General features: G+C 37.7%; 1 protein-coding gene across 3 annotated transcripts in view; it reads left to right on the forward strand.

The window, feature by feature from the left end:
* The window catches only part of SOCS5 (suppressor of cytokine signaling 5), a 75,222-nt gene extending 64,330 nt beyond the window's left edge, over positions 1–10,892 (forward strand). For all 3 annotated transcript variants that reach the window (XM_033054445.2, XM_033054446.1, XM_033054447.1), the window contains 2 exons: positions 691–782; positions 3,201–10,892. In XM_033054445.2, coding sequence (XP_032910336.1) covers positions 3,213–4,823 — 1,611 coding nt within the window. In that variant the 5' untranslated portion in view covers positions 691–782; positions 3,201–3,212 and the 3' untranslated portion in view covers positions 4,824–10,892. The remainder of the gene's footprint in view (positions 1–690; positions 783–3,200) is intronic.
* Positions 10,893–12,731: the final 1,839 nt, after the last annotated feature.

Consider the following 12,731-nt stretch of genomic DNA (forward strand, 5'->3'; position numbering starts at 1 on the left):
TGACAGTGGTGTGAGCATATTAAATCCCTCAACTCCAAGAGGAGTTCTGAAAAACAATGATGATTATTTTAGGGAAGTGCTGACCTACTCTTTTAATAAAGAACTTGTCTTGTATTCCACTTTCCCATTTTTAGAATCATGGTTCATATTGCTCTTGCTTCACAATCATATAACATCCTTGTGGAGAGTACAGCAGTTGCTTACCTGGAAAAGTAATATTAGAAAAGTGTGTATTTTTAGCTGCCTTTTGATGTGATGTAGCAGCTGGAAACAAGGAGGAGAGACAGTATATGGTTATCTGACAGCACTGCCAACCACAACTTGGGAACCACTGTTTTAGACTTGAGACCAAAATGTGGGGAAACCATTTCATGGGCCTGATTATGCCCATTGTGCCGCTACTTCAGTGATCCAGATAGCGCGGCTTTGCTCTTGGTTGTCAAAAGTTTTATTTCAGAGTCTTCCCATTACTGTACTTGAGAAATGTTGTTAATGTATAAAAAAAGCAAGTTCTGTGAAGCTTTTTGTATATGTTAATATGCATTAAAAATATACAAAGAGCAGGCAGTTCCATGCACACATTTCAGAAATAAATAGTAAAATATCCTTTTGATGTCGGTGAGTAACAGTAAATGTCTAACTGAAAATATGTTCTAACCATTAACAAAATTTCTGCTTTTCCCTTTGTAGTAAACATGTCCACAAGTCAAAGAAGGAATCTAGCAAGTTCATGTTGAGGTATATTCTCAAGACAAGACACAGTGACTCATTTACTTTTCTGGGTAAGAAAGGTATCTTTATTCTCTTGAGTGTGACAAAAAGTACTTCACCTTTTAAATTTGACTTTTGAAAAGTACAGTCTGTCAAGCCAGTATGCTGGGGGTGTTAAGGGTAGAGTGCTTTGTTGGTTTTTATTTTTTCTTGAAGCTTTCTGTGCATGTGTAGAAAACTTTCCACCCGTCTAACAGTCTTAAGACATTTTAGACTAGTAGTGCAAAGGAAGAGCAATAAAGAGCAGTTTCAGAATAAAAGACACCACTGAATAGCATATGATTGTTTGATTAGAAAAATAATTCCAGTTCATAGTCACAAAAATGTGTACATTTTCTAGCCTGACTTGCCAAGGGAATGGAGTTTATATAATATCTCATTCTTTTCTCTTCACAAAAATGTCAAACATCTCTCTGACTAGGAAGAGAATAAGAATCTTACAACTTGAGACAAAAGTGTAGAAGTCAACCTTATATATGTTGTGTTGACAGGCTGGCAACCAGCAAACATGTGTTCCCATGGTCAGCATGGATATTCTGAGACACCACAAACAGCTATGGTCATTGCAATGACATGATATGTGTTGGATGCTTCCTGCAAATCTGTATGTGGTCTGACTTTAGTAGTTCTGCTCCTAGAATTACCCCAGCTTGATCTGGACAACTTCAGAAAGAAAAACGATTTTAGGATTTTTTATTTTAATCGGGAAGACATTCTTTGCTCATTTGCTTACAGTCTTTATGTATACATGGAGCTGTGTAGCACCTTCTATGTGTAACATTGCTCTGCAAGTGTCTCCTTCCTTAATAAACAAGTGGGTGCTATGCAGATTGTCCTTAGCGCTGTGTTGTAGGTAACATGCAGCAGTAACCTTCAGAGACTGAAGGCCTGATTTCTCCGTTCTCCCCAGCTCCCTCAGCCACACTCAGTTCTTAAGGTCTTATTTAGAGCGGTTGGATGCCTGGCTCGCTGGGTTTGCTGGATGATCTGATGACAGAAAGAGAAAGAAAGCTTTTAATTTTGCTCCTATCGCAGTCAGGTGTTCCACATTCATTCTCTTTCATATTTGTCATGTAGGCTATGCCTCTGACTCTTCCCCAGTCTCAGTGGAATCTGCTGTAAAGTTGTAGGTTTACAGCTATGCTTCTGCTATAAGGACTTGTAGGCTGGATCACCAGAGCATTGCCTACTTGTTTATCATCCACTTTGTTGTGAGCCCCAATGCATTCAGCCACTACTTCAGATTCCTCTCCAGTTATGAACAGAAAAGGATTGCAGCAACAGGGGAGTCTTGTTCCAAAATAATATGTTTCCAAAAAACAGAGCAGTTTCCATAAAGAGTTAAATTAGATAGGATGACGTATTTTAGTCCTTTAAGTTTAGCACTTCTCTCGGAACTTAATTAGATCTAATTTAGCTTGGCATTGCCTGACTTTTTTTAGTACGGAATTAGCCTGTTTCTCTCTGTCCTAGGGCAGTCCTGTAATTTTGGCAGTCTTGTTCCAATTATCAAACTCAGTTTCTAAAGATGTAGTTTCAGAATACACACTGCTAATGTTTTTATCTTTTTACTGTATCTTCATGATTCACTGTCATCATGTTTCTGCTGTGGAGCTCCTTTCTTTTTAAGTGTTCTTACTAAAGATAGAAAAGCTCCTTGGGCTCTTTCATTCTTTTATATCTTAAGTAATAAAACCAGACCATTGGTTGGTGGGGTTTTTTTCAGCTGTTTCATATGGCTTATATTAATGTATCAGAGACTTTCTAATTCTGAAATTGTCCTTTGGTGATTGTCTCATCTAATAATCATGAATACTTTTTTCCCCCTAAATTTCTATTTTTGTGCTAATTCTTTTAATCTTGCAAAGCTGTATCTTGGAATTCATGTGGCCTGCAGCTGGAGCTTTTGCTTTTACATGGTGTAGCTGGACATTTGCAGTACATTTGTTGGATTTTACTAACTGCTCTCCTAGTTTAGAGTGGCTTGAACAGTTTTTATTCAGGATTTGTTTTACTGCTGCTTATTGGAAGCTTATCATACCTAACATATAACTTAAAAATTCTTCCTAAAATGAAGAATTTTAGACTGTGTATTTCCTGTTTATCAAATACAATTATGCAAACCTACTTACATAGGAGGGCTTACTTGTATGTGAAATGTTTGTAATTTCCTAAACACTTTTTGTAGTGATTTTTCTAAATATTCATTTATAAATATTCAAAAATATGGATATTTTTCTAAATATCAACATGGTGTGATGCATCTTGCTTCCACGTAACCCTACAAAGACTAGGACACCTTTAAAAATGTATTGCATTCAGTTAATAATAGTCATCTTGGGTCTGTAACTTAATTGTTAACTGAAGATGTATCCTCATGTTTTAAAACTGTATTTTTATTTTAATATTTCTTCTCCTCTTGAATTTAGATAACATAATCCATGGATAAAGTGGGAAAGATGTGGAACAATTTCAAATACAGGTGCCAGAATCTCTTTAGTCATGAGGGTGGAAGCCAAAATGAAAGTATAGTTGTGAACTCCAATAATTGCTCATCTGGTAAAGAGAAAGCCATCCAGATAACTGACTTGACTCAACAACAACCCAGCAGCCCTTTGAGAGAAAACCTTGGTCTGCAATTAGGCTTAAGTCCTTCAAAGAATTCAGCAAGGCGGAACCAAAACTGTGTCACAGAAATTCCTCAGATAGTTGAAATAAGCATTGAGAAAGAGAATGACTCGTGTGTCACCACAGGAGCCAGGCTTGCTCGAAGGGACTCTTATTCTCGGCATGCTCCTTGGGGTGGGAAGAAGAAGCATTCCTGCTCTACCAAAACACAGAGCTCCTTGGATACCGAAAAAAGATTTGGTAGAACGCGAAGTGGTTTGCAGAGGAGGGAGAGAAGGTATGGGGTGAGCTCAGTCCATGACATGGATGCGGTATCCAGCAGGACAGTTGGTAGCCGTTCCCTGCGCCAGCGTCTCCAAGATACTGTCGGGCTGTGTTTTCCCATGAGAACTTACAGCAAACAGTCCAAACCTCTGTTTTCTAACAAAAGAAAGATCCATCTCTCTGAACTAATGCTTGAGAAATGCCCTTTTCCTGCAGGCTCTGATCTGGCTCAGAAATGGCATCTGATTAAACAACACACAGCGCCTGTGAGCCCTCATTCAACTTTCTTTGACACATTTGATCCCTCCTTGGTTTCCACAGAAGATGAAGAAGACAGGCTCAGAGAGAGACGTAGACTTAGTATTGAAGAAGGGGTTGATCCCCCTCCCAATGCCCAAATACACACTTTTGAAGCTACAGCACAGGTAAATCCATTGTATAAACTGGGACCAAAGTTAGCCCCTGGTATGACTGAGCTGACCGGGGACAAAACCATAACACCTCCAGGGAACTGTGACTCCGAAGAGGACACAACAACGCTTTGCCTGCAGTCGCGCCGGCAGAAGCAGCGTCAGATGTCAGGAGAGAGCCACGGCCATATCAGCAGGCAGGGGGCTTGGAAAGTGCATACTCAGATCGATTACATCCACTGCCTGGTGCCAGACTTGCTCCAGATCACAGGTAACCCGTGTTACTGGGGCGTCATGGACCGCTACGAAGCAGAAGCACTTCTGGAGGGTAAGCCCGAAGGCACTTTTTTGCTCAGGGATTCTGCGCAGGAGGACTACCTCTTCTCGGTGAGCTTCCGCCGCTACAACCGCTCGCTGCACGCACGCATTGAGCAGTGGAACCACAACTTCAGCTTTGATGCCCATGACCCCTGTGTGTTCCACTCCTCCACTGTCACGGGGCTTCTGGAACACTACAAAGACCCCAGCTCTTGCATGTTCTTTGAACCATTGCTTACTGTATCTCTGAACAGGACCTTCCCCTTTAGTCTGCAGTATATCTGCCGGGCAGTAATCTGCAGGTGCACTACGTACGATGGAATTGATGACCTTCCTCTACCCTCAATGTTGCAAGACTTTCTAAAGGAGTATCACTATAAACAAAAAGTCAGGGTGCGATGGCTGGAGCGGGAACCTATAAAAACAAAGTAAATGGAAATCAAAATAAGCTTCTGGAACGTGCTTTTCTTTTGTGTATTACAGTTTAACTGCAGCAAGCGCACCGATGACGTCTAGCTTTTCTGCAATATCCTATTTAAGCTGAGTGTTAGTATCCTGTCAGATGCTGCCTGCTGTTAATCAAACTAAGTTGTGATGCCTCTTGGAAACAATAAGCAGACACAATTCTGCACGTTTTTCATTAAGGCCTAATGAAACTATTTTTGCTAATTTCTAAATATTTTGTTTCCCTTTTATAGCTGTAGTAATTGGATGAAGAAACTATGAGGCATTTCCCATGGGGCATTCATGTAATGCTGTTAAAGAAAGGCTTTATCAGAGGGCCATTTTTGCTAATATTTGAAGTATTTTTTAAAAATTCTCTTCTTGAAAACTTTCCTCTACTCAAAGTAATAATTCAACTCACAAAGAAGTTTCCAAATACTAGTGAATATTTTCTTGTAATGAAGAGCAGTTCATTAGAAGCAGTCCATTAAGAGTTAATGGTGCTTTGATGCTAACAGATGAATCATGCTTTTCACAGTGTGCAAGGTTTCCTAATCATTAAGACTTGAATATGCCTGCTCTGTACTGTAATTCTGTTACAAACACTTGGAGATTTAAGTGGCATTGTTAGCAAAAGTAATACTGTCTCAGACAATTAAAAATACCTTCCAGTGTGAATTGCTGCTTCTGTGGCAGGACACAGATTTAGATTATTGCTGTGAAACATAAGGTTGTGGGTTTTTTTTCCAAAACAGATTTTGGTGGCCTCGCTGCTAGTAATTTACAACGGAAGGTAATAGTGACAAGAAAAAATGTATAATTATTTAAAGTCATCTGATATTTTTATGGAAAACATGACAAGTGGTAGAATTATTATAATCAGAATACAAAATCTGACATATCTGAAACAAATGTCAGATTTCAAAGGTACTGGTACACTTTATTTGTAAATATCTTTCCATCTGCGCTTTTTAAAATCTTTTAAAGTAATATGCACTGATGATAGTTTCAACAAATTACTTAGAAACAAGACTCTAACTTCTGTTTGCTTATTTAATTGGAGATGGAACTTCAAGTAGTTCTGTCTTAGGTATTTTGCACTAAAATTTCGTTGGAATGCCCTGATCCCTGTTAAATGTTTTGTACCAATTCTGAGTGCTCCCTAGTTTCTTTACCAGCTGCTACAGTATTTTATTTCTTACTTCTCTACAGCAGTGACCTGTGTGAGGTAGGAAACATTTTGGCTGCAAGTACAATAAACGTTATTCTTGTATGCTACACTAACCCTTCTATTGATGTATTTTTCTGCTTGCTGTGCCTTGTTCTGGCTTTTTGTGCTAATAAAGTACAGTATGTTCAGTGTTATACTTGTATATCTGCTCTGTTTTTATATATTCACGTAACTTGTAGCAGTTAAATGAATTTTAATAGGCTTTTCTTAGTATTTAGGATAGGTAATGCACAAGTGCATTGAGTATTAGTTGGTCAGCACACCATATTCCTGGTTTTTGTTACACCAACTTGACAGTGTATGCCATTGAATAACGTTTCTGTAGTCACTGCAAGGTAATGGACTTGTCTGCAGGCATAGAACATTTTACAGGTTTTTGTAATGCAAAGGATATATGTTAAGCAAAAAGTGTTCTAAAACATTATTGATCCCCTGTAATGGTTGCTGAAGGTGTTTCAGCTTGCATAGGTAACTGCTAAGGCTAATACTTTGATACTCCCCACTGAGGAATGCTTATTCCTGTAAATTGACAGTACAGCAGTGGCATTTGTTCACTTTTAGGCTATTTTAATAAATAGATGTACACACAAGCTGGCCAAATGTCCTGTTTTTACCAAAGAATACTGTCAATTTATGTTGGGATCTTTTTTTAGTTAAAAAAACAAACTCAAGAGTGGAGAGGTGCAATTTTTATTCTATCAAATATTTATCCCAAGCTATGATAAACCAAAGTATTTGACAACTTCATCTGAACCTAAGTAACATGTACATTTATGTTGGAAGAGGCTAAAGCTTTTACATCAATGGTGTCGTCATTATTCCTGAACTCACAATGCACCTGAAGAGGAATGATTTAAATAATTTTGTAATGACTGGAACAGCACTACATAAAAGCTCATACTGCGAGGGGTTAATCTGAAGCACCCAGAAAGCACTTTAAAACATGTGTTTATATGCTTGTGGAAACTTTGTGATCCCGTTATGCATTCTTTGTAGTAGATTCTTTCATGTGTTAAAAGACTTCAACTGTTAAAATGGAACTTTGTTTAGAATATGTAAATACTAAGTTTATGTAATTATGTGTACAACTGTGCTAATGGTCTCTTAAGTTTTGAATTGTTTGTGTGTCATTGGATATGCAACTTTTGGTTTAAAATCTGTTCTAAGCATAAAAAGAGGAAAAAGTCACCAGCATGAAATTGCACCTAAGTGTACCTTCACTGTGTTGTTCTCACTGTTCCCTCAGTTGGGTCTGAATGCCAGATGAGTTTACTTAAATTCTTGTTTTCAATATTAGTGTCATACAGTCAGCCTGCAACCCAGCTTTGTCCCAGTGTAGGGACCTGTTTTTCATTTACACCTGTTGCAGTTGCTTGTCATGAACTAGCTGTGACATTGTCAATGTAGTCAGGAATACACATTAATCTAATTTTTAACCATGGTGGAATCTTTGGGGAAAAAAAAAAATAAAAACCCCAAACCCTTATCTCAGAAAGTTTGCTCTTGGATTTGTATAAATAACCTTTATGGAGAGATTTGCTCCCCTAAAACAAACAAAAAAGGAATGATATATTTCTCTACAACTTTTTAAAGCTCTGCTTCACTGAAATATACAGAATAATTTGCTAGTGTGGTTATGCTAAAATGAACCACTTTTTAAATTTTGGTGGACTTGAGTGTTGACTATTCCAGTTGTAATGTATTTCTTAATGAATACATTTTCCGTTCTAAAAGCATTAAAATGCTAGTAGGTGGAGAATGCAAATAGCTAATTTCTCATTTGTGTTTCTCATTCTGGTTTCATTTAGAAAATCTTAGACATGTCTTAAAGAGGTGCACAAACTACAGCTTTATTTTTTTCAAATTTGACTGTAGGATTCAATCTAAAAAGGTACATTTCTGTTATTCCGCTCTAATTTGGTTATGTGACAGATGAGTTTTTGAGCCTCAGTCTTGTCAAGTGTTCTGTTGAGGTGATTCTCATTTCTGTAGAAAGAGCTATAGAAAGGGCTTACTCCATAGGAGGGTTTTGTGAGGAATCTTGCAGAGGTATTTTATATCCCTGTGGAATTGGAGAAATGGAAATATGCTATATTTTGAGTATACAGGAGGGACTATGCGTTTAGGGTCCTTTATCATGTCTATGGTATTTATCAGTTTTAAATGCGTAACTCTTGAAAATACTTGTAAAGGCAAGTAGACACTTGTCTAGGTAATTACCTTGTCAGAATGGAACTTCTGAAGAAAGTAAGTTACAAATTAATGTTTTGCATTTATGTACTGTTAAATTTTATGTGCATTCAAAGACTTGTTGCTTACAAAATGATCCTTAAATCAGAAGCGTAGAGTTGTGAAAAGATGTGTCTGTCTATCTGTAGTGTTTGACAATATGAAGTCAAGCCTTACAGATGTCACTCAAATCCTTAAGTCCATGTTTAACTTTAAGGTTCGGCACTACTTAGCAACAAGCAAAAACTGAATTTCTGTGATAAAAAAACCTGTTTGCTCCAGTCTCCATGTGCAAGCCAAAATATTTGCAGAATGCTTTAAAGCTTTTCTCTGCTGCAGAATTGCATGTAAGACAGAAGTTGTCATTGTCATAAGTTGCTGAGTACCAGAGAGATGTATCTGCAGGCATCATGGGTTTTTTTTTTTTTTCAAAGTTGTCTTGGAAGACAGTATTTAGAGGAAAAATATTAACTGAATTGTAGCTGATTCTTCCTAAAATAGTGTTTCTTTATTTAAGACATTTAAAACTCACATTTAAAATTATGAAAGTGCTTTTTGAGCCTCATTTTCTGGAAGTTTTGTTGTGAACACATATGTGCCAAACCTTAGTCTGCAAGTATTTGGCACATGTATATTTGTATGTTTAAAAGATGCCTCCAAGCATGTTTACATTCATGGTCTTTTTCGAAGCTACTGAAGTACACCAATATGGTGAGCATTAAGATATTGGAATTATAAAAATTCTCTCTGTGTATGGCATGCTTTGCAATTAAAGGACTTTTTTATTTGTATCTTCACTTGCACTTACATTTATGACCAGTTGATTGGTGTGTTTTTTCCTACTGTTGTCACACTTAGCTAAACAGTTGTCTATGGACTGTGACCAAAGGGGATTTTTCATACCTGTTTATTTTTAAGTAGAAATCAAATCAGTTGGCTTTTAAAGTATTAATTCCTATGGAGCACCATGTTACACTGCTAATTGCTCTCCCTTTTTGCAGTATGTACAGAGAATCATTTAACTTGGCTATGAGTTTTATCTGCTGAATGTAGGTGACTTTCAATGCCTGAATTTTAAGCATTATTTTTTTTTTATTGAAAAGAAAATGGTTTGATGTTTCTTGTCAAGATACATAAAGTGAATGTTTCACAATGAGATAAGGGTCTCTTGAAGATGCTTTATAGAAGTTTTCCCCTGTCACTGTCTTAAATGGAGACTCTTAAAAAAAGAAAAAAATAAAACCCAAACTATCTCACAATGACTTAAACCTTACAATCATTTAAAAACTGAAAAGAAATCTGGTGCTTTCACTTAATTTGTTTGCATGTTGCCAGACTGATTTAAGAATAGTTGTTTCAAGAAGCAGATTAAATCTGTTATTTCAATGAAGCATTGCCATTTATGATTTTATAAAATATTCCAGTTACAAAAATTGTCTGCCACGAGGATGATAACCTGATACTGTATTTGTTGTTACCAGGGTAACTATTGTGTGTATGCTTTTCAAGCTGAGTAAGTGTTCACTTTGTAAATTTGCATTAAGGCTACAGCTGTTACCAGCGAGGTTCCCTAGGGCCAACACAACGAATTTATGAGCTTAAGCTCCTGGTGCTTGACCCTTTTTTGTCTTCAGTAGGAAAAAAAGTATGTAACTCTGTGCGATACAGCTCGTGTTACACATTTTCATGTTAAGCACACAGCTACGCTGACAAGCAGAAACATATCTGAACTTGCTTGTCTGGAGTAAAGCAACCTCTCTGACTTTTCAGCAGGAGCTGTAACTTGGTGGCACGTTGGCAAAGAGGAAGCAGAAATAGGTTTTGCTCTTCCCTGAGCAGCTGTTAAACTGAACACAGGGTGTGCTTCCTGTGCAATCGGGCATCTGAACTCCTTAGAGCCCTGAGAATTTTAATAGCGTTCGGAAGATACAGAAACACTTGGCTGCTTTATCACTTCTTGCTTTCGTACTTGCAGTTTTGCAAAAGCTTGAAGAGATATATTTATTAAATTGAATCTACGTAGTCACCAACTGTATAAGCACTGCTTTGTAATATCTTTATGGAGATATCAAATTCCTACACAATTATATTTAAACTGTTTTGGGAAAATGAATAATGACACTGTGGGCACAAATTAATTCAGATTGCACTATAAACTTTCTTACCAGAAGCCTTCATTCTTACAAAGAACTATGCGATCCCTACACAGAAACTGTAGCTTTGGTAGTGCACTCTTTGGTAGATGTCCAAAAAAAGTGGCATCCAGACGGTCCCTGGACCTTTTCTGACATTCCAGTTGAAGGGGCCTGGCAGGCCCGCTGGGCACTCGAGGAGTTGACTGGCAAACACGCCATGCTGAGTGTCACCCGATGCCAGCACCTTGTATAACCGTGCTGGTTTAGGTCTCCCCAACTTAGATGGTTTTTAACTCACTACAGCTTATATGTTTCTCCACCCTGCCTAATTTGTCTTTGTTATTTGGTTGCCAAACTGTCTTGCATCTTAATAGAGTAAGAAAATAATGTGATTTATGGCTACCCAACCAGTGTATTAAGTAATAGATGGCTCTGTCTTAATAAACGGGGTATAAACTGCCATATTGTTTTCTTTTTATATTTGTTTGGGAGCAAAAAGTTGTGGGTTTAATGAGTTTGTGTTAAGTCCATGCTGTAAATGTATAGTTTTACAAATATTTAGTTGCACATGTCAAGAATGATAAGTAGTTAAAGTATTCAGTAACTCACATTTGAGTCCTTTTCTGATGTCTAAAATACTTAAGAGATCCAAACACTGATCGTTTTTGTCTTCAGAAGTTTTATCACTCTCTGAAATTCATCAATTAGTTTAGCGAGTTTTCATTTAAATCACTTAGAGTGTTTTTCTCTCCAGCTGTGGGCTAAGGACATGTTTTTGTGACATAAACATGTCTTCTAGAGCACAGCCCCAAGGAGCACAAACTAAGGAACAGATGTAGATGTCATCCTGTAAACTGAGCGTGTTTCTCCTGTGTGCCTGATGGGAGCTGCTCCGAAAGCAAATTAGTGCAAACCCTATAGCTAATTATGAAAACTGAGCAAAATGCTGCTGGTGAGCAGTTATAGCTGGGCACAGTAACAGCCATGTGACAAGCTGAAGAAGTGTGGGCTGCTCTGTGGAACTATTTTGGGCTTCTTAATTTGTTAATTATATATTTTCTAGACCACTGCTTCTAAAAATACATTTAGTCTAGGCTCCATTGGAGTATTTATATCTCTTCACTGGTGAACTAATAGAAAACTGAAACCCTCAAAACAAACCATGTGGTTTTGGCTGTTTTATATAGAGATTGCCCTTGTAGTCTTAGCTTCATTGGTACATGGAGAAGCCTACATGTCTTAAACTCACCTAAAATAAATTTGTAATTGATTAAGAAATGAAAGTTATGGAAATTGGTTTGCCTGTTGTAGTGGTAGGTTTGAAATATTAAGCTCTAATTCTGTAAAACTTATGGCAAGATATTCTAATACTATATTAAGTATTTGATGTATTTAGGAAAATACAGGCACAATAATATTTCAAAAGGATTTCAAAACACCAGGTGTTCTGAAGCTAAGTTCCTAAAATCAGTATCTTCTGCAGCCCTTTCCTAGGGAAGGGAATTTTAAGAGTGTCTTAGAAAGCTGTTGTGTTGTGACTTGGCAGGTATCTAGAAGAGAGCATGTCAATATGTAGAATAAATGTAGGAGGTGCCCTGCAAAGAACGTGTCTGTTACACTAGCACAAGTTGTGCAGAGGAGAATACATTCCTGTAGGGTTTTTCTTGGGCTTCTCAGTGTCCAGTAAACATTTGGTTACCTAACTTGAATGCAAGAGCTCTAAGCACAGTGGAGATTGCTGAAGTGGAATTGCTGCCACCAGACAGAGAGGATCTGGAGAAATGAATCCGTAAGAAAGGTTTGTGTTGTCACTTCACCTTTGTAGCAGCTGGTGGTGTGAGGAGCATTATTGTGGTTTCACATCTGAGCTTCCCAACATCTGATAGCTTGGATGTGGATGAAATTATATTGGCATGACCTGCTTGTGAGACTGTTTTCACTTCACTGTCCCATCAGGTGTTGTGGGGTATCTGGGAAGTCGAGGTTGTAACCTTCAGTAGGCGTTTCACAGCTTTTCCTAAAAAGTTATCAAATGAATAAAAATTGCTATTTATAGGATTTCTGATCTTCAGAATAGCATTAGTTGTAGCTCTCACTTGTTCCTTTAGTAGGAATACGTAAATTCATCTTGATTTCAAGAATGGGACAAAGTCTTCACAAGGCCACAAAGAACTGCTTGGAATCAGACTGCTTGGACGTGGGGTAAGTGGGATGTGTTACTGCTCAGGTTTCCCTTTTGTGGAAGAAAAGTGATACTTGATTAATCTGTGAAACACTTTGTACTCTAGTGAGGAGCATCAT

The sequence above is a fragment of the Catharus ustulatus genome, chromosome 3 (assembly GCF_009819885.2).
Source record: "Catharus ustulatus isolate bCatUst1 chromosome 3, bCatUst1.pri.v2, whole genome shotgun sequence".
Classification (NCBI taxonomy): domain Eukaryota; kingdom Metazoa; phylum Chordata; class Aves; order Passeriformes; family Turdidae; genus Catharus; species Catharus ustulatus.